At 32.3% G+C, this 27,476-nt stretch overlaps 1 protein-coding gene across 5 annotated transcripts in view; it reads left to right on the plus strand.

The window, feature by feature from the left end:
- LOC118736961 (ABC transporter G family member 23) overlaps positions 1 to 27,476 on the plus strand; it is a 102,549-nt gene that overhangs the window by 66,571 nt on the left and 8,502 nt on the right. For 3 of the 5 annotated variants that reach the window (XM_036467139.1, XM_036467140.1, XM_036467143.1), the window contains exon 2: positions 19,942 to 20,112. In XM_036467139.1, coding sequence (XP_036323032.1) covers positions 19,942 to 20,112 — 171 coding nt within the window. Of the gene's footprint in view, positions 1 to 3,665; positions 3,937 to 19,941; positions 20,113 to 27,476 lie in introns of all 5 variants that reach the window. The other 2 variants (XM_036467141.1, XM_036467142.1) reach the window with 1 other exon arrangement.

Raw genomic sequence — 27,476 nt, forward strand, 5'->3', positions numbered from 1 at the left:
AAATAATGTGAGACTTGTCGCAGTGATTGTAGAGGTTGGCCGATAGATGTACAATATCGTTTTATTTTTTTTTTTAAGTTAGACCGTTTTTAGCGGTGTAAAGTGATTTTAGATTTGAAAACCGACAGGGCAGCTGAACGGATTTAGAGGAAATTTGGCACACGGATCGCTTATAACTCTGGCCTACAGTTTCGTAGTAGCTTTTAGATTTTTGAAGAGGGTTTCATTAAATTAAATTTAGAGCAATAATAAATTTTTAAGCGACGAAAAGGGCTTTCAGTAAAAGTTTAACGGCACTGCATTACCCGCCATTTGCTTTTATTATTACTGTTACGCATAAGTTAAGTGTTTCATTTTGAGCATTTTGTAGTTTTCTAGGTTTTATTGTGATGACGTTGTTTTCGTAGCGGCTCTGGCTGAAAACTGAGTCAATGAAAAATTGCCACTTTTATTGTTTAGCTGTGATTTGGTTTATATTTGGACTTTTGTTTTATTATATGTTGTTGTTATTTGTGGTTGTGTTTGTGAAAAAATGTCAAATTGTAAACATGTCAAATTTAGAAATTAAAATTAAACGTGAAGCGTCATGAAGCGATTTTGTGCTTGTCAAGAGTAATTAAACAATTAAAAAGTTGTAAAACGCTTACTTAAATGCGCAACGCTACAGTTGTCTAGCGTTAAGTGGAACTTTCATAAAGATAACTTTGGGCACTATAGCTATGTAGGTATAAGTAGTGTTAATTTTATATTACTAGTTTGCTACTCATACATACATATATACACTTACATACAGGTATAAAAAAAAACTAACTGGTGTTAAAGCTTTACGGCAGCTGGACACAAATTATTAAATATTTTTATTTTCGTGACACATTTCAAGCAGTGATGGGAAAAATTTGATTTACTAAGTATTAAGTTGTACAAAAAATTTAGATATTTGTGTTGAGGTAAATACAAAAGTATTATTTACTTTAGTATTTTGGATACTACTGAATTCCGAGTATGCTAGTCTAGAATTATTTATTTAGTCTCACCTAAGAAATACCGCATGCAGAAGTACGTTGAGACTTTGGCTTCACTAAAAACTCGATGGAAAAGTACTTAGTAGTATCGAAACTGCGTTGGGATGTCTAGGATTTTCGAAACTAAATTGAGATTTTATTGAGAGACTATTTCGTATTTTCGGAGCTACTTCAGCATTTTTGGGACTACTTCAGGATTTTCGGTAATTTAAGGACTATTTCGAGATTCTAATGATTTTCCGGATTGTCGGGACTATTTCTGGATTCTCGTGAATATTTCGGGATTTTTAGGACTTTCGAGACTATTTCGGAATTTCTGAGACTTCTTCTGAGTTTTCGGGACTACTTAAGAATTTTCGGAGCTATTTCAGAAATTTCGGTAGTACTTATAGGGACTATTTCGGAACTTTTGTGAGACTACTTCGACATTTCTACAATTTTTGGAGTTCTCGGGAGATTATTTAGAGATTTTTGAGGAGGGTTAGAGATTTTTAAGATTCTAGGGACTATTTCGGGGTTTTCGAGATCCAATATACCAAAAAAATATCAATAAATATATCGAAAAATATATGAATCGTTTATCATATCGTTGCCAGTATTGGTTTTGATATCGATAAATGTATATATCGATAACAATATCGACAAAAAATATTGCTAAATATATCTATAAACATCCGGAATAAGTCTTGGGAATCCCAAAACAGTTCGAAAATCCTAATTGTCCCAAGAATCCCGATCCCGCCTGATCCTGATTTAATCCCAAGAATCTCTAAAATCCCTAAATAGTTCCAAAATTGAGGTGTTGTAAGTTAAGGTGAGGTGTGCTGAGAACGGCTGCGATGAGTCCAGTTGTGGTGAGTTAAGATTTGGTGAATTTAGGTATGGTAGGATCAGTTGAATTTAAGTGAGGTGATGGGAGTTGTGATAAGGTAAGTTCAGTGCAGGGTAAGGTGTTAATTTTTTAAATTTGTCCTAAATCATAAAGTATTTAGTTTAAAAGTATTTAGACATCAACTTGGTCTCAAGTACTTAATTATTGGGCAGCTCCTAAATACCCAAGTTTTTTTATTTAAGAAATTAGAAAACTCCTAAATACTTGAGTTTTTTAACTTAAATATTTAGACATAGGTTTGCCAATCACTGATTTCAAGTGGCATTATTCTATTAAGGCACAAATATGTATGTTAAATTATTAGCCTTTTTCCAAAACCGGTTTTCGAGTTACAGTTTACATACAGCAAAAATGCTTACGTTGGTGTAAGGCCATGATCAAAAATTACAATAAAACTATTAACTGTAAAGAAGGCTTTTTATTTAGAATAGAGCAAGGCAAAATAAAAGCTCAAAGTTATTTTAGGTAAAAAGTAAAATAAATATTTTTCTGACTCAAATCCAAGTAGTGCCTTTACAGCCTCGCCCTAGCTGAGTAGTCGCTGGCTCAATTTCAGGTCGGCCCTCGAAGGACAATGGAGTAAAAGTGCAGGTCTAATTAATTTATTGAAAGCAAGTATGATATACTCTTCAAACCCAAATGAGGACATAATTTTAAATCTATTTAGGGTTTTCCCTTAAACTGAAAAAAGCCTTGACAACTTCGAAGAGCTCAAAGCTTTTATTGAGAGGTCAGGATTTGTATGAAACGAAAAAAAGGCTTTGTTCGATTAAAAAAAAAAAACAGTTTATTCGATATTGGAAAAATCCAGATTTCAAAAGTACTCCTAAATATATATCTAAAAAAAAACGATTTGGAAAAACCGAGCAAATCGTACATAGCACAATTCCTGAAATGAATGCACTATACAGGTATTTTACGTTTTTTTTTTTTTCCTAAATCTTTAAAACTAATGTATGTGTGTTAATTAAAATTGAGTCCTTGGTATTAAAACTAAGCATTTTAAATCCATGTTACGGTAAAAACAACGGCTTGACCGCTATAGCTTTGCAGCTTTATTTACCGCAGAAAATTACGATGAAATATTTTTTTGTAATTTCATCACAGCGAATCTATCAAATTGTTAGACTTGTTTGCCACCGCCAAGATTATCGAAATATAAATTTCGCGCTCTGACTGTAAACAGACATGTAAACATAAGCACACAATAGTTAAGATGTGATGCCACATGGAAAGTTGTTTAAGATTTTTAAAGGAAAAACACATCACAATATTTATTGATTAATTCCACAGAAGTGTAACAACTTAAAATTAATTTTAATATAATTTCTGTCGAAATAGATGTTCAGGGTTTAGGTCAAATCAGAGTGAACTATATAATATATGTACATATATATATACATACATACGAGCTCAAGAATGATCAATAATTTAGCCAAAGTATTGGGTTGAGTGTCACAAAGCTAATTAAGCTTTTGAGTCAGCTTGCGAAGATCTAAGCTTTCTAGTATATTATTTTAACATCTTGATTTGCCATTATTCTTTCTATATTTTTAACTAGCTCGATAATATACCTACATATGTGTTTTTCACTGATTTTCTCACAAATTTTATGCACAAAAAAGCAAATATTAAAAGTTAAAATATTTCTGCAGTGTCACCTTCTTCGTTTTGGTTTGCTTAATCGTCGCCAAGTTTCAGCCTTTTAACAAATATTAATTTTTGTCTCTCATTTCGCTTTGTCCTTACAGCAACGTACAACATTAACAAATGCCAAACAATTGTTATATTGGAGTTTTTTAGCTTTTGTTTAAGAATCACCAGTCGCCAGCAAATTACAAACCTATGACTTCGATAAATTTTTGTTAAAAATTCCAATTGAACAATTACTAATTTGTTTACTTGCATTGCAGCATAAACAAATTAGTATTCAAACAGTCGAGACTATTTCAGCGACAACGCCAGCTGACGGCCTTTCACCGACGTAGTCAACTGCAAAGCAAACAAAATGTTGATAACAGCGTAAGTACAATATGAAAAAATTAAATGCGAAAACAAATTGAAAAAATAGTGCGAACGTCTGAGCATTTGCAACTTCAAAAGCAAAAAAATAAAAAATAAATACAATCGCGCCACAAATCAGCAAGCAATCAACACATTTATGCCATACTCGGCGAGCTCATCACAAATGCCCCAAAATCTAGAAAAAAGTGCAATTAATAATTTAATGAATATTACCGAAACTGTAAAGCCAAGCAATTAAAAATATTTCGCAAAAAACTGCATTATTATGGCATTTGTTTTGAAAGCATAGGAGTTTGATTGCAAATAAAAATTGTAATAACATTTTTTGGCGCTTACACTTTGTAGCAAATACTGGGCTATTTATGTAAGCGATTATTTAGTTTGAGTGTATTTTTACCAGTCATTTGCTGTTTCTTTTTTTTTTGTTATTTATGAGAAATAAAAATTTTGAGTGGGTGAATTTGGTTAACAAATTAGTTATGTTTGAAGAAAAAAGATTGCCGGGGGTGTGTCTGCTACTTCAAAGCACACAAATAAATTTTAGAAATCCAAATGCACGATCTACTGGTAAACGTAGTAAATTAAAAAAAGTGAAAATTTTAATTATATATATTTTTTTTAAGTGAATGTAGCTTAGAGTCGGCTTTTTAAATTTTAGCAATAATTTTTATTATTTATTTATTTATTTCGCCGCAATAGTAATAAAAAAGCTGTTTTGGTTGATTTATGTGGAAGGGTGGGGAGATAATGTAGTTAAGAACGAACTTCGGTCATCGCTTTTCAAATTTTCAAATTGATTGGGAGATAAAAGAGTTTCTGGGTTGTGCCAGCTTCAGCTTTTACAAGGGAAGCCGGCGTTCCAAAACATACGAATAAAAAAAAAAATATTAAAAAATGTAGAAGACTGTAGAAGTCTGTGGAAATTAGCGTGGGAAAGGAAATATAAGAGGAAAACCTTGTGAATAAATACCTGAAGAAATTTCCTATTACACTAAAGAAATGAACAAAACATTTCTGCAATATGAAAAAAAATTTAGTTTATAAAACTATGTATGTTGACCAATTAAATTTAGACGATTTATTTTATTAAATAATATTTTGTAGGACAATTGTTTTTAAACATATCACGATTATTAAGGAATGAATCTTATGAGCAGTGTGACCAGATGATCACAAAAAATCTAAATTGACTTAAAAACAGGTTAAGAGTTAGAGGCAGTGAAAAAATTTGCTAAAAAAAAGTCAGCACAAATTTAACAGCACCTTTACAAGTTGAAGTGAACGGCACTAAATTAATTTTATTTTAAAACTTTTCACGCAGAACTTCACGGACCTCTTCTATGATCCCTTTAACCAATAGGCTCTCGTTGCTCGACGCTGTACCCATTTTACCTTTCTCAATAAACACCACGATACGCAGTCTGCCTTTATTTGAAATCCGTTCCTAAAAAAAAACCCATCTCGTCTGCTTACGAATAGCAGAGCTATTGCGAGCTCTAATACAGCTCCCATTAGCAAGTTCTTAGCTAAAAAGCCCAGCCTAAAAGTGATTACACCATGCGACAAAAACAAAAAAAAATCAAAACACACCAAAGAATCGATATACTTACGAAACTATGGGCCAAATATAGTAAAGTTGCGTTTTTAATTTTTCACTCCGACTCCGTCGCGACGTCAGGATTTTTTCAAATGTGTAAATGACGTTTCCATACCCATTCGACCTTATGCAGCAAACAATTTATTCTGTTATAATTCTAAAGAATTTTTTCTTTTATATTATAACCTTATTGTTATCCTACATTGCATCGAATTTTTTGAATAATTCTTTGAAATAATAATTGTTTTTACATTTCAAAGTCCTTTAAAAAAAAATTCTGATATCAGGCAGGAAAACTATGTGCGCAGTTTTACTGGAGTTTTCAAATAGTTTCGCGAATATATTCATTTTTTATATGTAAAAATCACTGTCGCATGGTGTTATTAATAAGATTTCCGAATTTTGCCGACTAGTTTAATGCAGAAGCAAGTCATACATATATCATATGTTTTGCCGTGAGAACTTACCATTGCAATTCAAATAATATTTCATTTTGGCTGCTTGAATTTCAAAAGATTTGTCTCATTAGTCAAACATTTACGGGTAGAAAAAAAAAACGATAAAGTTCAGCGAAAATTTTCTAACATTTCTATAAAATCAATTGCTTTCTCAAAGTATTAAAAATATGAAAATTACTTTAGATAAGGTAGCATTAAAAAAACATAAAAAGTCCGCGACGGTAAGCCTGAAATTCCGCACTGCCACATTTTTATATATAGAAACTTTACTATTGCATAATAATCACCAATGAAAATTAGCGCGGGCAAACTTTTTGTAACAATTTAAATTTTTATAATTTTTTTGCTTTCAAATTTCATTAATTTTTGCCGTAGGCGCACCCATTTTAACAGGTGTTGAGAGGCTTAACTAATAAATGACTGCCAATAGAAGGAAAGGTGCCACGGCGAATGCTGGTGAAAAGTGTGTCGAAAACGTGCTGATTAAATTCGTTTTTTTTTTTGTCTAATTTTAATAATCGAGCTTTCGTGTGTAAGCAAATCAAGTTACCTAGTATTTGTTCGTCGATGTTTCATACAAACATATTTCATTTGCGTTCACAAGACTCAGCGTGCGTTAGACTCACTGTGTTTGCTAATTGTTAATAGCGCAGCAATTTTTTAAATTTATCTGGAGATTTTGCTGAAAGTTTTACTTACTTCATAAATGTAATTGCGCTCCATTTGTGATTATTTAATGGGTTTATGATTATGATGGCGATTATGGTTATGATTATCATTGTGATTACATGAAGTTAGTGAAAATTCACTTCAGAAGTAATCACAGGCTTGGTAAAAAACTTGGTGGATATGATATGCCTTTGGAAGTTTAAAGTATTCCATACACCGAAAATATGTACACAACTACATAAATCATTTTAAAACTGAGGTCTTTGTACATTGTTATTCCCTTTTATTTAAATATATTGTTGCCAAGAGTTTCAAATCGACAGACGTAGCTGCAAAAAAAGCGACTCTTTAAGAAACTATTTTGGTGTTCTTTAAAAAATTAAAAAGAGCGCAAAGCATGAATACAACTTCTTTATTTTGTGCGTATCTTCCTCATAAAAAAAATATTAAAAAATTAAAATTCCATGCACGTTTTGGCATGCGTAAAAAAAACAGTAATATCAAAAGCAAAATCACGTGTTTTCAGCTAAACCTTAAGCTCCATTTGATGGTGTCTGTGCAAAATTTCTGCCGGAATTTTTGTGTTATAGCTCTGTTTCTAGATACATATATTCGTGCGGAAAAACCCAGTTTAGAAATTTATGAAAAAGCAATTATTTGGCCAGGCACGTAACATGTGGCCGTTACCAAAATTATACTTGCAAAATATATTTATTTGATATGCATCTACATATTTACATGCCACAAGCATTCATAATCAAAAAGTTTTCTATAATAAAAAAAAATAACTAAACGGGGGCAGAAACATGAATCATGAGTGAGTTTGTTAAAAGCTGTTCCAAGCATTCCAGGCAGGAACCAAAAATAACTGTTATCTCGAATTTGCAAATTGAAAGCGTTACCCGAATTCTGAAATTTAACGAAAACGTTGTGTCATAACAGCTATTAGATGACAAATTTTTTTCTTTCGGCGATAAGTGTTATAATCCAAGGTTTATTTTTTTTGTTTTTTGATAACAGTTATTGCCCAACGTTTATTTTCTACGGTGTTTGATAAACGTTGTAAGGTAAGAATATTGACAAAAACGGATATGGAAATGATGATGAAAACAAAATGGAGGAGTGAAATAACTGTTATCAAGCAACGTAAAAAGTAAACGTTGGGCAATAACTGTTAGTAAAGGACGTCAAAAATAAACTTTGGATTACTATTATTGGCGACAGAAAATATATTTCTCCTGCACAGCATAACACTTATCGGCGAAATATAAAAATATTTCTCGTCTATTTACCGTTATGGAACAAATTTTTCCGATAAAACTTATAATTGTTGTGTGCCCGATTATATGATCGGATTCTTAAAAAAAAAAGTAAATATAATAGAATAGTCGAAATCGAAGGCTTTAGCACTGAAGAACCTGGGGTCGATATAATGAGGGGTATTCTTGTTTTCGTACGAATCGAAAATTTGAAATTTTTACATAGAAAATTATAGGAAAATTTTCTGATTTTCGATTCGTATGAAAACAAGAATCCGCCCCAAATAAAAAAAAATTGTTATTTTGGACTTAAAAAATTAAAATAAAAAGTAATTATTTTTTTTTGTTTTGCATAAAAATTATACAACTTTTTTTTTTGAAACTAGATTCTCGGTGAAAAAAGAAAACGAGTGTTATGTACCATTTAGTTGTAGAATATTTCCTTCGTAGTAAATTTTTCAATGACAGTTTTCATCAATAACTGTCATGTTCGGTACCTGCATGTTGATATGTTTCCTGTAACGTTATACATAATATTGTTATGAACATCTTTGTTTTTATATTTATGATCAATTTTATCGAAATATATATGCATTTTTAGTTATCGATATCGTTTTATAATTTTTAATAAGCTCGTTTTTTACATTCATTAAGAACTCAGCAAGCCTCAAAATTTCGCGTGTGCGATTAATGAATGAACGAACAAAAATCTCGTTTTGGGATGAAATTATTTATTAGTTATTTCGCCAAAAAGTTTTAACTTGAAGTACATTCATTTCAAACGCCAACACGCAAATATATATGTACATACAAACGTTTCTGGGTAATAAAATATGTATATAATTTTTTTAATTTTCTATTCCAAGCACAAATAAATTTTTTTCTATGATTCACTTCAGGCAAATCGTAGTAATTAAGCGATTCACGTCAATAGTTCCAAGTGCCAAACTGTCCACATTTTAATATAATTGCATACTTTGCATTCCTTTCCGACACTTGGCGGCATTTCTAGGGGTGTATGTATTATGGCGTCAAAGGCACGAGTGGCGTTCGCAAGTTCGCAAGTTCGTAGCTTAAGTCTTTTGTATGAAAGGCGGAGCGCGCTGCAACGACTCATCCGTCTACCACAATTCCGCTCAGTAGTACATTTTATTAATAAAACTATTTGGCTGTTGCTATGCATCACCGAAATTAATAGTTTCTTTTTATTATTTTTAATTTTTCCTTTACATATCTACACTTATATTACATACATATAATTTCTTGGGCGCTCACCTTATCATTATTCGCCAAGCGATTGCGTAAAGGCATAAAACCAAAACGAATGAAGTGAATGAAACGTAATGCGAGTGTATTGGTGTGGGTATTGCCAATATATCTACTATGTGTTTTACGCATCAAACTAGTTCGTACATATGTCTATGTGCGTGGTATGTACGAGTATTTCTCACTAGCTGCTACCCCGCCGCTACGTTTCGTTGTTAGCCATTAAGCGACAAGGTCAATCAAACTTTTGAATAGCTAAGCATGCATACGACAACTTTATGTACTTAGTATGTGCGCATATGCGACCGACATTTTTATTTGCTGTGACTGCGACTAAACCCAATTGGATGCGCCACAACAATATACCGTCGTACGACACAGATATACGTACGTATGTATGTATGTTTGAGCACCAGCGACTGTCGTTTTATAATTAATAAAACTATATTGCAGTTACTATTTAATAAGAGGGAACTTAGGTGAAGCACTCTTCTATGTGGTAATTTTTAAACATAATTTACATATTTGTATATCGATATGTATGTATGTATATATGCCTTTTAATTAATCAAAGTGTTTTTTTTATTTTTGAAATAATTACTATAACTTAAATCCAATTAATCACTTAAAAATCCATAATAGCTTTGTTAAAAAAAAAACAGGAGGAAAATATTCAATAGTCATTCCAATGTAACATTTATCTTTCAACGAGCATGGCTACCAATTGGATGCTGTACCACCAAAACTTCCCACACCCTACTTCAGATAACCTCCAAATTGTTTGCTCAGCGGCATTGTTGTTATGGCTTTTGTTTACATGTGTCGAAAAGTCAATTAGTCAGTGTATTGTGATTGAGCGTTTCTTTCATTGTAATGCCACACACACGCGCCTTAAATACTTACATATATATAATTCGCTTTATTTGTTTGTAAACACAAATATTTTGCGGTTATTTGCTGCTTATTTGCTATTTGTCTATATTTTACTAGAATGTGCGATTTCCTTTTCCTATTACTCAGCGCATTCATGGTACATGGAAATGTTCTAGCCTCGTAAATAACTCAATTTCATTATTTGTGTCGTTAAATCACAATAAAAATTAGATTCACCGCATTACATATTGTACATGCAGTGACAAATTAGGAATATATATATACATATATTTTTTTATTTTTGTAAAAATTCCATTAGATCACTTTATTTTGAAATGAAACTTATTGAATAATTCTTCACAATCGTACTTAGTTACAAATGTATTGTAAAGACAGATTTTAAATTTTGAAATTTTAGTTTCCGAAATATAACACCGTGCGACAAAAAGAAAAAAATTTAAAATACAGAAAGTAATCGATATAATCACGAGACTATGAGCCGAATACAGTAAAACCTCGTTTTTAGTTTTTCACTCTGACGTCAGCATTTTTTTTTCAAAGGACTTTGAAATTTTAATGATATGATAAATTAAAAAAATTATTAAAAAAGTCAATGCACTGTAGAATAATAATATAGGTGCCAAATGAAAGAGAAAATTTGGTAAACAAGGACGAATAGGTATCGAAAATTTAAAAATTTTATCAATTTAAGTTAATAAAGTTTGCAGGAAGAAATTCGATAATGAGGTCGTATGTATATTAGTACTCAAATAATAATTTTTTCAAAAACTAATATTTCAAATTTTCAAAAATATTTAAAGATAAAATTTGCAAAGGACATTTTCCATACCTATTCGTCCTTATGCACCAAAAAATCATTTATATTTCTACAGAACTTTTTCTCTTATATGATACCCTTATTTTTATTATGCATTGCACTAAATTAAAAAATTTTTTTTTTTGAAATAATTATAAATTTTGAATTTCAAAGTCTTTAAAAAAACCCCTTACGTCAGAGGGAAAAAGCAAGCAATTTTTTTTTTTTTAACTTGCCCATAGTTTTGCGAATATACATATTAATTTTTTTGTGTGTAAAATTTACTGTCGCACGGTATAATAAGTGCTTGTAGAAGTTAATAAATAATAATAATAATAGTTAATACCTTGTATTTTGTTTCAAAAACTATTCATAAACAATTTAAATGCTTAGTTGAAAAATAACTATTTGAAATATTTTTTGAAAAAAAAAACGATAAGGCGGCCGTTACCTGAAATATTCGCTTTCAAAAAGGCATTTAAGCAGTAGAAAACTTTGCAAAAATTCAGTTTTTGTTCAACTATGAAATTAGAATCTTATAAAATAAAAAATAAAAATAAAGTTAACATGTAATATACCCAAATATATTTTTATAAAATAAAGAAAATATTTGCCATGTAGGGAATATATTTTAATTGATAAAATTCTGCATGTTTTTTCTTTTGATTGTTTTTACACCCACGAAGCATCCATCATATTTATGAAATACAGTATGTACTCGATGACCGTTTGTAATAAAAACTGCGGCAGTTGCTTGTATTTAGCCAGTTCACATACCGAAGGTAGTTCTTTTATGCTTGTTCCTTAGACGAACTGGTAATTACATATTAGCAAAAAAAAAACAGTACACTCGGTTTGTACAATCCCCTCTTGAGGCCAAATTTTTACCAAAAAAATCACTGTTTCGTTATCAAGTTATCAGCGCTTGTGGTAAGCTACCATCGATATGTGAGGCCTCACGTTGTCTTGATGGAACATGATTCCTCTCCTTCTCTCTAAGGCAAAACTGCTATTTTCGTCTGTACAGCTCGTGGATTATTGACATTTTTGAAAATTGACCTGCCACTATAAAGCAATAAATAAACTATTAGTAACGTGTGTGTGTCTTATTTGGTACACCAGTTTTGTTGAAAAATTAGAAAGATTGAAGTTATTATTTTGTAATTTAATTATGTTTACGTCAGGAGATGGGACATTTTCAATTTACACATACTCGTAACTAAAATCTGCAGGCATAAATCACTTTTTCGCTGAAAACAAACCTAACTATTTGCCTTTCAAATGACCAATATGTGAACTATGTAGAAATATTCATGTACATATGTATTAGGTAAATTCAAAAATATTTACTTATGTACCTGTAAATGTAAATTGTACAAATGTATGCACAATAAACAATCTTAATATGTTCGCAAATATTAAAGCCTTTTTCACTTAACTTAATTTGCTGTCGCCTACAAAGTAAATTGAGTGGACCAAATCATGTCCGGAGAATATTACAACAAACGATTTAAGATGCACAGCTGTCAGCTTCAGTGTAGCACGAATATTTATGTGGTTGAAAAGGCATGCGTAGATCGTGTAAATTGCTGCCTAAAGTTCAAAATACATACAAATATTAGCTTTCGCATTTGAATGGTTGCTTGATGAATTTCCAGCGATATTTTCGTAAGTGTGAAAATCAAAGCTTAACTAGCTTTAGTATACAAATGAAGGCTTGTTAAGCGGGCAGTGTGCTAGTTTAAATGCATACAAATATGTGTACATATATATGTACACTCATATATGTACAGATGCATACGCAAAATGTATAGTTTTTTGTGGTTTAATGCATTCGTGTATTGGCTTATTTGCATATAACCTGCAATTTAAATGAGTGTTAATGGCTTTAATGCGCTTTCGACTCCCATAAAATATACATATATATATATATATATGTGTGTGTGTGTATGTATGCATACGCTATCTATGTGTGTATTTATAGCGTACGAGTAACACTCGTACTTGCATTTTTCTTCAAAATATTTATTTATATTTTAATAAGTATATCTTTGCGTCCATTGACCACTTGCGGCGGTGAATAAAGCACTGTATTACAAAATATTCAAATAATCAAAATATTGCGCTTGTTTTTATGTACACACAGGCACACATACAGTGGTGGTAAAAGTTTTTGGAACTACATCTACGTTTCCAAAAGTTTATCTTTATCATATCAAAGGCTTATTTGAGATATGCTGGTTCTATGGCTGTTTTCAAGAATTCTATTTAGACGACTTGTTGCAGTTTGAAATATTCAAAAATCACTATTCGCTTAAGAGATCTTCACACTTTTGCTATTAAACCTGGAACAAGCATTGCCAAAATATATGCCACACTACGTATTTTTCAAAGCTAACTGAAATAACTACCGCTTTTAAAGATTTTACTTATCTATATACAGTAAGCGTCACAAATATGCACACCCCAACTTATTGACAATTTTATTTATTTTTATTTTCCATACCAAATTCTTTTTCTTTTTTATAAAAATATAGTTCATTTAACAAATAAAAACCACAAGAGTCATTTTTTTTTATTTCATACAGAACTTGGGAAGATGCATGAAAATTTCATCGAAATTTAAAATTTTTCTATTCTATTTCTTAGAAAAATGTTGAGTAAATATATACATAGTTTTGTAGCCCAATAAATTTTAATATGATATGCTTAGTCGGACATTATAAGGAATTTTAAGTTCCGAATCGTTCGGAAAAATAGAATATAGAAGCTGACACGTATTTATTACATGCCTCCTCAACGCGTTTAGTTTTCAAAAAGATGAAAATGTTAAAGTTTCTAATCCAAAGATAAGATCTGAATCCAATTGAAACTTTTTTCAAAGTTTTAAACAAAAAAATCTCCTGTGAAAACTACCTCAAATCTGGAGAAATAAATCTTCTGATGAATGGAAGCTAGCTATTCGTTTGAGTATCTTTGATAATTTGATAACATAAACACATCGCTAGTATGAAGCTGTCATTTATAGCAACGGATTTGCAACCAGATATTATTTTACGAAATTTTATTATTAACTATCAAAGTATTTTTGTGTTGTTTGATACCCGTAGATACTGTAATATTTAATTTATTTTATCAATTCAATTGAATCAATTTTTTAAACAGGTGGCAACCCTCCTCAAAAATATTTTCGGCAGTAAATTTTCCTAAACCTCTTCAGTTTGATAGCCGGTGAAAATTGCATTCAGTTAAATGCATTCCTTTTCGAGTGATGCGCGTACAAACATACAGACAGACGAAAATTCTAAAAATTGTTAATTCGGCTTCTGTTGCTCTAATAAAGAGCCCTCATATTGATTTTTCGTTAATATCCATTATGTACAGACATCGGCCTCTTACAATTTTATTATATGTATAGATTATATTTACTCTTTTAAAGACTACGCTATTAAAAAGAAATATGTGCCAACCGGCCTTTGTAAGATATTTTCTTTGCAGTTCCATATGTTTTGACCACCACTGTAATGTATGTAAGTGTTTGCCTAAACGAAATCGCGCTAAGTGCTTGACCTTGAACTAGTTTTTATTTTCGAAATTTTAGTGTATTCGTTTTAACTTCTACGCAGATTTAAAAAAAAATTAAATACGCAAGACATTTCGTATACAAAAGTTTATTTACTTAAGTAGATATACAGCTGCAATTTCTTTACACCTAAATGCATTTGTAACGTGAGCCTTCCATTTTTTGTTATCAATAACCACAATTAAGTTTCTTTATTGTACATAATTAGTGATTTTTTGTGGCATCGAAGAGTTCATCGACAAGCAAATGTAAAAGCGAAAGTTATTTTCTGCAACAAAGTGGCCTTCACCTTGACCCAAATCGTTGAATTGTGTGTAATTTACATATTCACATACATATGTATGTATAAGTAGATATGTATGTATTTAAGCAAATGCTTTGTTGCGCATTTTCGCATGTAAACATAAATGGAAAAGAAAAGATAAACGGGGAGTATTTTTTATTAGATTTTAGTTAACATTAAATGAAAAACTAAAATTCATTTATGTATTTTGGTTCATAATGCCCAGATATACATTACGCTTTCCGTGTTGCTTGTGAGCTGACGTGAAACCTTGAGATTCCCGTGGGAGAGTTTAGCCATCGTACAGTTACGTAAGTAACGTAACTCTTCTTCTTACCGTTCTTTCTGGCAGCCTGCCAGGGTGTTTTTGGTTAGTGTTTTGGTGTTTCTGGTTCAGTGTGTTAGTGTATTGTATGGATTGGCAATCAGCTGATAGTGTTTTTACTTAAAAAACTGCACGATGAAAAACTGCAAGATTCATATATAAGCTGGCGTAAAAAGCTATAAACGTGCGCCGATTTTGCTGGAATATCTTAAATTATCTTAAAGAATGAAGGAATATAAAATATGTCGTAAGGGTTTGGAAATGGTAAATGCTAACCAGTTTTAACAAATTTTTTTTGTATCTTATTTCTATATTGAATAAGCAAAAAAGTATTAAATATAATTTTTTTACATTTATAAAAACTACCGTTACATGGTAAACAGGGGTGGTTTTGCCCTTATTTCACACATTTTCGCAAACATGTTCAGTTGGACTAAATGATATAATTCGAATTTCGAAAATCGAAATTTTAGCATTCCTGAAACTTACCGTTATATGAAAAGCAGGCATAATTCTAGTTCGATTTTAAAAATTTTCAATATCTTTCCAAAATTTTGTTACAAACATCTTTTTTGCTAAATAGTTATTGCAGACATCAATTTTGAATAAATGATCTAACATATTCACTGATTTATCGAAGATTTCGTATTTCTCTAAATTACCGTTATATGAGATGTGGGCGTGGTGTTTGTCCGATTTTAAGCATTTTCAGCCATTTGGTATGTTTTACTAAGGCCAACAACTGTATTTGAGTATATCTGAAAACTACCGTTATATGGGCGTCGGGTATAAAAATTTACCGGACCTTTGGCGCCATGATATCTAAACGGGTCATATAAGATCGTTACTTATTTTGCTCAGTTACGTACTTACTTACATCAATTGGCTCAGTGAGAAAACTAGCTTTGGCAAATAATTAAAGAAGTAAAGATATATTAAAAAAGTATTATTTTCGGTTGTCTAATTATACGAAATTATATGCACTCCATCAGAGGTACTTATTACCTTCACCAAAAAAAAAAAAAAATACACTCGCTAGATTCTGGTTTGGTGTACACATTGAAACTTTTTTGTCGACATAAAATTATGTTTACACAAAAAAGTTGCTATAGGTGGGGAAAAAAAAATCGATGACCGCCGTTATTGATTGTCATACCTAACTTTAAGCCTTTTTAAAAGCTCCAGTTTTAATGAGTTCTAGAATATCGATTTCAAAACGTATGGATGAGATACCTAAAGCATAATTTAGAATTAAAAAAAAAACGCTATCCAAAATTAGACTTAATTTTTAGCATACAAATCCGATGTCTACTTATAGTGCTCCTCTGACGACATTTCGTATGTTCAGACACCTTTGCAAATGACAATAAACTGAAATCTAAAAGTATGTGATGGAAAATAATATTTTTAAATTAAAGTTTGATCAAAAATTAAAATCAGAAATGTGATATAAATTGAACGTGCAACAAATTTAGAAAATGAGCTTACATAACCTTCATCACCACCAGCCACATGCAATGAATGACTCTTGTTGTAATCGCTCGATGCTTGACGAAGCGCATAGAAAAATATACATACATCCATATTTTATCTTACGGAATTTTTATTTATTCGTATAACTTTTATAACATTACATATGCATCAATTTATGTACATACATATATACACCTTCGTAATGCTTATTCGATTTGTTTACCTAATTTTACCTTTATCTCTCGCCAAAGAATTTTATCATTCACTTTCAGCTCATCGCTTGCAATATTACATAATAACTTTCCTCCACGTGGTTTAAAGCGAAACAAAAAAATAAAATTAAAAACAAATAAATGTAAACAATTAAGAAACACTGGAGCTACTTCGCGCACTCCAACACAGACACTCACTCGTAAACACATTCAAAAGTGTTACTCAAACAGGGTTGCCACTTGTAGACAAAATTTGGGTTGGTAAAAAGGTAAATATTTTTTGTTGAATTTGGGAGATTTTTGTGTGTTTTATTTAAAAACCAAATCAAACTTTTCGCTCCTGCTTTGTTTTTCGTATTATCTTTATAAAAAAAAAATTGTATATCGATAAAAGGTGAACATATAGTTCTTCATTCAGAACTCATCTTACTGGAAACCCGAGGAGCTTTTGATTGCCTAAATAATTTAAATGATTCTTTAAATAGAAATAAAAAATTAACAGGTATATAATTACTCATTATGATTGTTCATAAAAAAAATTAACGCCAGTTTTAGTAAAAGGCAATTGTTACATAAAAAAAGCCACAAAAGACTAGCGACAAAAAATAAAAAAGTAGTAAATCAACGGGAGTTTTTAGCTGCACGTTGTTGGTTATACTAAAATTTCATGGGCTGTTAAAATGCATACCCAAAAATTTTCTAAGAATTCACAGCAAAAAGCTCGAAGACAACAATTTTGGATTTTTCTAAATGTTGTATATAGCATGAATCCTTCATTTTTATGGGTTTGTTTAAAGTGGATAAAAATATTTTTATACAAACAAAAATATAAATAATATTTTTAATTTAAAAACATAAATAGTGAATATTAAAAAAAAAATAACCAAGTGTCTTGAGTTACCGTATTTGTATATAATAACTGCAGTTGTACTTTTTTTTCAATTAATGAAGCTTCGCAGTTGCCCTCAGTTTCATCACTTTCGCTTTTGATTGAAGGAAACCGAGAAGATGCCATTAATATGATCTCACATACCACATCATAAGTTAAATGAAAAGTTACAAAAAGTAAAAAAAAAAATATATTGGTAAATATTCTCCATATTTGGTTAATTTTTTTCAAGTGTTTGGTAAGTATTTTTTTTTGGTCACTGGCAACCCTGTACTCAAATTTAACGATGTGACTGGCGTTGCTACACATTTATTACCAATAATTTTATTGAGCAATCGATACGCGCCACAACATTTCTTTGCAATTGCAAATTGCAATGAAAACACTAAAAAATTAAAAAAAATTGGTACATATGTACATATGTATGTATGTATGTATGCACATGGCAAGCATATGGTAAAAACAGGCAACCCACTAACCCAGAGCCAGGCGAATGGTGACGGCGGCGTTCAACAAATGGCGCAAACGAATGACCGACCGACTACTAGCTGGCTACTGCCTTACTTAGCTAAAATCTGTCTGCCGACTAACGAGACAATACGCGAGCATATATGCAGTATTTAACATACAAATTTATTTTTTGATAACTCCTTTGATTGCTATTGCTGTTGTTGTTTTTGTAATATGACGACAGCGCTGAATTAATAATGTAGAGGCAAGTCAACAAGAAAATATTTGTGGCCAATACTCAGCGTTTGCGCTGCTGGTTATTGCCACCAAACGAAGTGACAGGCTGCTTGGCTGGCCGGGTGAGTCGTTTACTCGGTGGCTCAGTGGGCCGCAGCGACAATTTTTGCACCGCTGACATACTTTTTATTTTGCTGCCACTTTGCTTTGCTTCTCTGCTGCATCGTTGCTTTGTTTCGCTTGCGCTCTGCTCTGCAATTGGCTCTTCGGTGGCAGTGTTGCAGTGGTTGCAGATGCAAAATGCAAGCGAGCGTTGAATGAATAAAATAAGCAAAATTTGAAAAGAAAATGAACAGAAAGACATTAATAAGTAAACATAAACACGTTGCAGTTGTAAAGTAAATGCAATGTAGTATTTTGCTGGCTTTGCTTATGCACATACAAGTATAACTGGGTTTCAATGATTGTTTTTCTTTTCTACATTACATTTGCGGCACGAATTGTGGCATAATAGTGGCTTGACGACTTTATAAATACATATTTACATATTTATGTGTGTGCATATGAAAAGGGAAATGATTTTTTGCAATTCTCGAATAAGTGTTTGCAATAAAAATGTTATCGAAAATTTTGTGTAGTGCAAACGTACAAGAGATGCTATCTTAAATTTTTTACTTAATAAATAAATATTCTCCGGATTTAATTAGTACTTTTAAAAATTTATTCACATTCTTTAGTATTTTTCGATTTTAATATGATTCTATGGAGATATAAAATACAAATTTTCTCGAATTTTAATACAACTCAAGCAAACGAAAGACTTCAGTAGCGAACTTGCTTTTCATGCAATTCGTTGTGCACCCCTTAGTCAAAAGTAAATATGATTGCCAGGCAATTTGGAAAAAAATTTTAATTTTTTTTGTCGAACCTATATATTGTCTTTTTATATTTTTGGACATATCTTCGGCATTTACCATCGGATTTTAAAATGTGACATATCGGTATTCTTGTCTCGAGTAGAGTTTTTTTTTTAACAGAGTTCATTGAACTGAAGTACCTCAATCTAGTACTTTCACTTCCTATCACCCTAATAAACCAACCTAGTGTTTCGATTCGAAGGCAATTACGATTTTTTTTCTCACTGAACGTAGTTATCGCCATTTTACATCTTTCAATATATCAATGTTTTTGTCTTGGGGATTGTTTTTTTTTTAAGTTCACCTCAAGTAACCCGTACTTACCCAATAGATCTCAGTTGTTAACACTCTAGCTTATCACCCTAATGTCACTACATTAAAGCCCACCAAAAATCATTAAACTTTTGCTAAGGAAGTATTTTCATTAGACCATTAGAACAATTTAAATAATTTGTATTGTCAAATGTAGGTGTCATCGAAAAGTATTAAACGGCGGCCCCTAGGTTCAGTAAAAAAAAATTAGTTTTCGAAATTGATTTGCAAAAACACTTAGCGGCAAATTTTCTTCAGTTTGTTTGTAAGGTTGCACGGTCTGTTGTATATCCTTTTAAGCTTTTTAAGATATTGAAAATTCCTTAAAAATCTCCTTTTACAATTTACTTATATTCTTATTTGTTTACCTCTTTATTTACAGCGCCAGCGATCCGGTCATGACCACAAATAATGATGGCGGAACAGCAGCACAATGGAATCGGAGCTCACAGGCTGCCGTGTCGGTGCGACATGCCTTCAAAGCGTACGGCAAGAAGAAGAATGCCAATCAGGTGTTGAATAATTTAAATATGACCGTACCAAAGGGCACAATGTGAGTAAATATTAAAAGTGAGCTTTATTTTTAACAATAACAAGGTTAGTTTATTCTAAAGTTTGAATAAATTTCATAGTTTTGTAGCTCAAATTTGAGGCGTTCTTTTTCATATCGGACACCGAATTTGGTGTCACTCTTTCGACTGGCTAATAAAAAATTAATAAAAACTTATAAAATACAACATTTCGTCATAACAAAAAACATTTTTGAAATATGTTTGTTATAGAGAATTAAGCAAGGATTTGCAGGCTTTGGTCATAATTTTTCAACGTGATGTCTACTGTCATAAAAGTTTACTATATTGGATTACTCCTAAGTAAGTGCAACAATTCGGAGAGAAACTGAAAAGTGAGTTCTTTAAGGATCAACCATAAATAGTTTAATTTGCGCTTTCCTGCAAATAACTGATGAAGAAGGGCCTCATCGTTTCTCAAGCCAACATAGAATGCACTTAACTTAGAATCGAGTAGCACATGCTATCGAAGGAGTCCTCCACTAGTTGCGATCTAATAGCGGAAGAGGAGGGTCCCTAAAAATCCGCCTGACTACCTTAGAAAATTTCCACCTCGCGTATGCAGGGTGTTTTATATACATAACCATCTCTATAATTGCAAAAATTTCTGACTTCAAAGCTCTGCGCAGTCTGGCTGGAAAGCTTCAAATTGAGTTGTTCAATAAAAAATTCCAGCACCAGCATGGTTTAGGTCCAGTATCCCATATTTGATGCTTGTAAGGCCTGTCACCACTGCGTGCCTGACTCAGCTCAGTGACTGGCAGTGGCATATTATAAATAAATAGTATGCCGCCCGAAACGGCAAATGGATTTTATGGCTTTTTCAAGGCAGGAGTACACTCGGAGGTTTGGCATTGCCTGCTTCGAGGCCCACCGTTGTTAGAAAAAAACTTTTTCAAGAGGATTGCTTACCTACTATGGACTTTCATGAGGGGAGGGGGTTAAGAGGATTGATCATAATTATTCATTACCAATCTCCCCAATCCACCCCCTATTTCTGCTACTGCCATGGAGGTCCTTCGTGCTTGCTTTTCAAACTTTAGCCTCGAATTAAGCTTTGAGACCAGAAAAATCAAGAGATACGTTAGAGATCTCGTTTTACTTCCTTGAATTTCAATTAAGTAAAATTTGCTAGTTTTGTCTTATTTGCAAAGACGCTGAGGTCAACATATACATATGTAATTAAAAAGTGAAGGTCAGGCCATTTCCCAAAAATCTAGATTTATTCAAGAAACTTGTATTTGCTATAGAGGTAGACATAAGAAAGAGATTGCATACGAAAAAATGCCGCTGCTTACCCAAATTTTTGGTAAAATAGGAAAGTAATAAAGATGTCTTGCATTTTTTGCTTATTTACGTAAATGTGACCGATTGTTTTTTTTATATACACCTGTCACCTTTGATTCTCTATTGAATAGTTTCTGCGATTGAAAAAAAGCAGGCGGATAATTTCAAAATCAAAGACTTGTATGCCAATATAAAGTTTGTTTTTCGAATATTCATCTCTTTATTGACAATTGCTGGCATTGTTTTCGTAGTCGTCGATTGTAGTAATTGCAGCATAGCTAACAATAGCGCTATGTGGATATGTACGTAGATAAATAAGTGTAAAAATTGTTTACAGTGTTGCAGATATGTACTTACACATACACATGTTTGTAAGTTAACGTAAAATTTTCGTAATAAACTAACAAATCAAAAATGAAATGTGCAAACAAAAGCGCCCATGCGCTTCACAACCCAGCTCTCGGAACAATACAGAAAGTTCATTCATTTACTTGTTTGCCTTACTTAACTGCTGGTGGGAAATTGTGCTCATCCATGTGAAAAGTTGTTAATTTACAAATTTTTACTCATTCGAGAGTGTTGCATAAATGCATACGTACATAGCTCGTGCACACTTAACTGTTTAGCGCCTACACACCTTTCATTTTATATATATATGTAGGACTTTGGAGATGCTCGTTGCGTTAAATGGGTCATAAAAGTATATGGTGCGAGTAAATGGCTGATTTAAAAAAAAAAAAATAAAGCGAATGCATTTGTCTTAACTTCTCTAGTAACTTAGTTAGATATTTTAAATGAATCGCGTGCTAAATCACATTTTTTAAATGTTTATTGTTAGCTCGCAATTAGATTTTACTGCTCTTTTATAACTATTTGGTTACAAACTATTCTGCATTTAATTAAAAACGCTGTAACTATTCAATAACAAACGATTTGCTTAATCAATTTATGACGCATGCGCTTTATGAGCAGAGTCTCTGATCCGACGAATGTTGAGAACAAATTGTGTGAACTTAGTAATTATCTACAACATATCGTTTAGCAGGTACTATAAAAAACGGCGAATTTTAAATGCTGAATGCTGTGTGGTAGCTGTGCAATTACTGATTCTTGGGGAAATGAGTAAAACTGTTAATAAATTAGCATTCAGCTATTATAGTTTGATTGCTTCGCGACAATTTACAGTGAAAAAGGAGTGTAAAAAACACGAATCAAGTATAACCATAAAAAATTTATTCAAAAATATGTTTATTCAGTGGGTATTTTTTGTCTAAATTAAATACTTTTTCCTTCACATACGCTGAACATTTAAAAAGCTTAAAATTTTTTATCAAAATTGCCCGAAAAGTAGTTATAATTATTCGCGAAGGACGGAGTACCATTTCTTGTGTTGGTGGCCCAAAACAGTATGAAATTATAAATTGATTTTTTTTATTTATAGTCCATTTAAATAAAAAAGATGTCTATAAAGTAATGGCTGGCTTTTCGCTAAAGCTCATTGACAGGGTGAAGTATCTGGCCTTTGATAATAAGCTTTCATGGAGGCCGTTTAGCGAGGAAGGCGTTGGTAACCTTAAATTTTTGCGGAGTGCACATTTCCAAGCGCTGGAACTCAAACCAAAATGATATTTTGGCTCTAAGAAACTATAATTAAACAAGCTTCATTGTATGTCCTTATTAAGAGGAGGGCAGTAATCAAGGTCCATCACCATCGTCTACCAGGTGAAGAGGGCGAAAAAATCTGTCTTAATTGGAATCAGTGTGTCCCTTCGGACCCTTGTGCTCGCCACAATATTAAACGGTATTCTCATAGGTATAGAAAGCAATGTGCAATGATGTCAGGCTAAGGGACGTTGACTACCTGTATTCCCTTAAGAGAGGTCGGGGCGGGGTGTAGCATTAGGAACTATGACTCTGTGAACTTATCCACCGATGAAGCGCAGGCGTGTGTGAAATAATTCATACTTTCACTCGGAAACAGAATTTTCCACTGTGAGTGCCCTCTTTCAGTGAGTGTTAGGAGGAGACACGTGCCCATATCGAAAGAGTACCTCAAATTCATTATTTTACTGAACCCTTTTACTATCCCTGATGAAGCCGACGAGATCCAACAGTTGCACCTCTGTTACTTCGTCCAGACTGTTGAAAAAGCGTGAACCCAAGTACTTGAGTCGCGTCTTGCAGACCAGTCCACCGGACCTAGTATCTATCTTTTCGAGCGGCATATGGAAAACATGAATTAAACTTAAGAGAATAAGTGCTATCTTCGTGGTCAAATACCAACTTATACTCTGTTAGTTTTTTATATTTTAAATCAGCCTTCGGAAGATATTTTTGAATGTTTAAATTTCAAATAAAAATACTATAAAAACCCGCTAAAATATACTTCCTAAATATTTGTTAAATACAACTTTGTCAGCATTTGGCTTAACTGCAAATATTTTGAGTTCAACAGAAAAGTTGAATGCGCTACAGTTCAAAGCTGAGAAGAATGCAAAACATTGACATACATTTTTGAAGGCATCAATCGCCTGCGAATGTAGGTAAACACACTTTAAATACGAGCATTAAAATAAACAAAAAAAAAAAATAAACTAAAGCAAAAATTTTGAGTCAGCTCTTTTGTTGCTTGTCACTGTCAAAGATAAAACCTTAACGTACAGATAACTGCTAGATTGAACGATTGTGTGAGCCGCGTCAAATCAGCTGTTGCAAACTGAGTAAGCTTGTATGGCGCAAGTTAATTTGCGAAGTGTGGCATTGTTGTGCAGCTAAATGACTAATGGACCGGCATATACATACTTGCATAAATAGGCAGTAGCATTTATTAAAGGTTTGACCCCCAGCAGCTGTAGTGAAAATAAATGCATAAAAGTTGTATGAATAAAAAAAGGCACACTATTCATTGACAAGCAAGTCATTGCCGTCCATAATTCGTGCAGTTTGTCGACAAAAAATATGAAACGAAAACTAAGAACTTAATTAGCTTGTATACACAGTATGTATGTACATATGTATATATGCTTCCATATTAAATGTTTCTTGTAATAAGCAACACTGCTTTGGTTGTTCTTTTTGCTTGAACGTTCTATTTTTCGGCTGGAAAATCGCTGGTAATTGTGTAAATGAATAAACTGTACGTGACGCTGCCAAAAACAAACTCAAGTACAAACAATATGTATGGTTTTTACCTCTGAGTCAGTGGTCGCTTATACGCTGAGCTTGAGCTTGTCAATTTATTCGAAATAAGATTTCCGAAAAAAATATTGCAAAAAAAAATAAACAACATATCGCTTTGCATTTATTTCAAATTATTATTTTTTCTATATTTTATTATATAAAATATGGATAGACATGTATATGTCTCTATTTAAATATCATTAGGCTGCCTCACAAAAAAAAAAGTTGCAGAATTTCCACCAGACTTTTAAGATGTTCGCGAAAATGATTCTGGAATATATTAAGATTTACGTTAGCAGGACCGATTTGAAAATAGCACAGTTGGTAAAATTTGTATGCAGATCTTTAAAGCTAAAAGGATGCTTCCATCTACAGCTGGATTTTAACATTCGCAATCGCTAATTGTGAACGTCAAAAATCACCAAAAACAATACATAGCAGACGCGCCTAACCACATGCAACATCTAGTAGCAGATTTTTATTTATTTTTTTTTGATTTTTTTTTTGTTCCCCAGACGTCCTATGTAGAATTGTTCGGTGATTCCGAAAATCGAGTTGTTTTTTTCTATGGATTGGTTTTCGAGATATTTGCAATTTACCGTTATTTAGCTTAAAAAGTAAAAGTAGTTGCACTCAGTCCCTCATATTTTACGAGCTTCTTGAACAATCGTAAATAGGGCAAAAGAAAGTTTATGAAATTCTCCATAAACCGTATATACATCTCTACGCGATAGGCCTGATAGTTTCTGATAAATTAATTAATAACTTATTGTGTATTTTTTTTTATGAAAAAAATATAATTCAAACATTAACAGGGGAAAAATAAAAAAAATAACGACTGTTTATAATTCCGACGGAGAAACAGTACCGACTTTTGTTTTGTATGTGGGGTGATGCACCCTAATGTACAAACACACGTTCATGTGTGTATTTATGCAAAATTCAAGGTGTTTGCTGCCGGTGTTCGTTTGTTTTCGCATCGTTCTTTGTCAATTTGTTTTTATTTTGTTTTGTTACCTTTTTAAATATTTCTTTGTTGTACATATATATATGTATGTATGTATGTATGTATGTATGTGCATACGTTAGTGGTTTGTCTGCAGTTGTCGGTAGGTCGAATCGTTTAGCTGTTGTTTTTTTAAACTTTTTGGGGTTTTTTGGTTATCTTGAACTGAATTTCAACTTGAACTGTGCCGCTTAGCATTGACTCGAACGATAGCATGTCAAGTCGGCAACATCTGACATATGTATGTTCATACGAGTATACTATTAAAGACGTTATATTTTATTACATACTACTTATAAAAAGTGTGGCCATATTTTTTTTTAGTTATAAACATAGTTTTCCTTATACATACCGCGTATATCTTTATGCGTTGGATCTTTACGCAGGTTTTTAAAACCTCAACAAAAAAAAAATGCCAAAAATCAACGGTGAGTCCGAGCATCTTAAAAATTACGCCCTGCTTGTCAGATCGCAAGTGATTTGTTTCTTTATAAAAATTAAGTAAAAGGCGGTTTTTGGCAAAATATTTGAATCGATCTTGGGAGATCAATTTATTTTTTGGCGATTTAATACTCCCAAAAATTTTCAACTTTTTATTCCGAATTGTTGGAAAAATTTTAGGTAGGCTATACAACCTTTCAAATTTTAGTAGGTTAAAGTGTAAATTTCAAGACTCTAGCAAATCGCGTTGGTTTTTAATAATTTTTTTTGCTGACTGAATTTTCTTCCATATCGAAAAACTCCGTCAGCAAAAAAAAAAAATATTAAAAATCAACGCGATTGTTAGCATCTAGAAATTTGTACTTTAACGTGCTAAATTTATGGGCAATAAGAAGCTTAACATTTTTGGGTGTAACTGTTAATGTTTGTTGAATTTTTTACAATATTTGTACGAACTTTGAAATGTGAATTTATGTAATGCTGGTTATGCAGTGTGCTAGACTTTTATAAATAAAAATTATAAGCATTAAATAAATATTTAAAAGAAAAATAGCCAAAACTAGTTAAAAATCTCAAACTAAACTTAATCAGCTGGCCACAAGTGTAAGTTGTGGTCAACTCCATCCATAGTTTTTCTATACATAGGTTTTCTATATATAGCTAACTACTGCACTTTAAGCTGCAGAATATTACAAGTTTATATCAAATATCAGTTAAGTATTTTGAGTTCTTTCCGCTCTAACGGTACATTTCTTGTCCAAATTATTTCTTATCAACCGACCAGCGTACATAATTGCCAAATGCGCACCCAATCTGACAATAAATAGGAATGTTTAGACATCAGCTTTACCGTTCGGGTATCTTTTCCCATAACATATATATCTAACTACTATCCATTAACTAATGGAAGTTCTGAATCAAAAAATAAATAAATTAAACAATATTGTATATTTTTCGAGCTCAGACCATAGACACGAAATTGCAAAGTATCAAGACTTGCATACCTGACCTGAAATAAGTAGACTCCGCAAAAAGGGTTATCAACTTGTCGGCTGTCTGCTGTCGGCACTAAGGGCATCAGAATAAATAGCTTGAGTTTTGCTTCGGCCTATCCCGCCGTGGTGCTGTATGTAAGGTTGTGGTGCAACCGATACTTCTTGGTAATATTCTGTTCTGGCGTTACTTGCCTGCTTCTCTGCCCACTGGCGGCAACGGTTGACTGTCTTTTGGCTTGCTCGCTCCTCCTTTCATCAACGGGCGCGATTACAGCTGCTCTCTTCTATGGTTCGGATGCAACCTCTCTTCCCTGTTGGTTTCGGGTACACACATTCTTCCCCGATATTTTGGGCGGCCTTGCTATCTTCCAAGTTTGGCAGGTACTATTTCATTAGCGCACGACTTAAACCAGGTCGACGGTATTTTTTGACTCTGTAC

The sequence above is a fragment of the Rhagoletis pomonella genome, unplaced genomic scaffold (genome assembly GCF_013731165.1).
Source record: "Rhagoletis pomonella isolate Grant_MI unplaced genomic scaffold, Rhpom_1.0 Rhpom_scaffold_00004, whole genome shotgun sequence".
Classification (NCBI taxonomy): Eukaryota; Metazoa; Arthropoda; class Insecta; order Diptera; family Tephritidae; genus Rhagoletis; species Rhagoletis pomonella.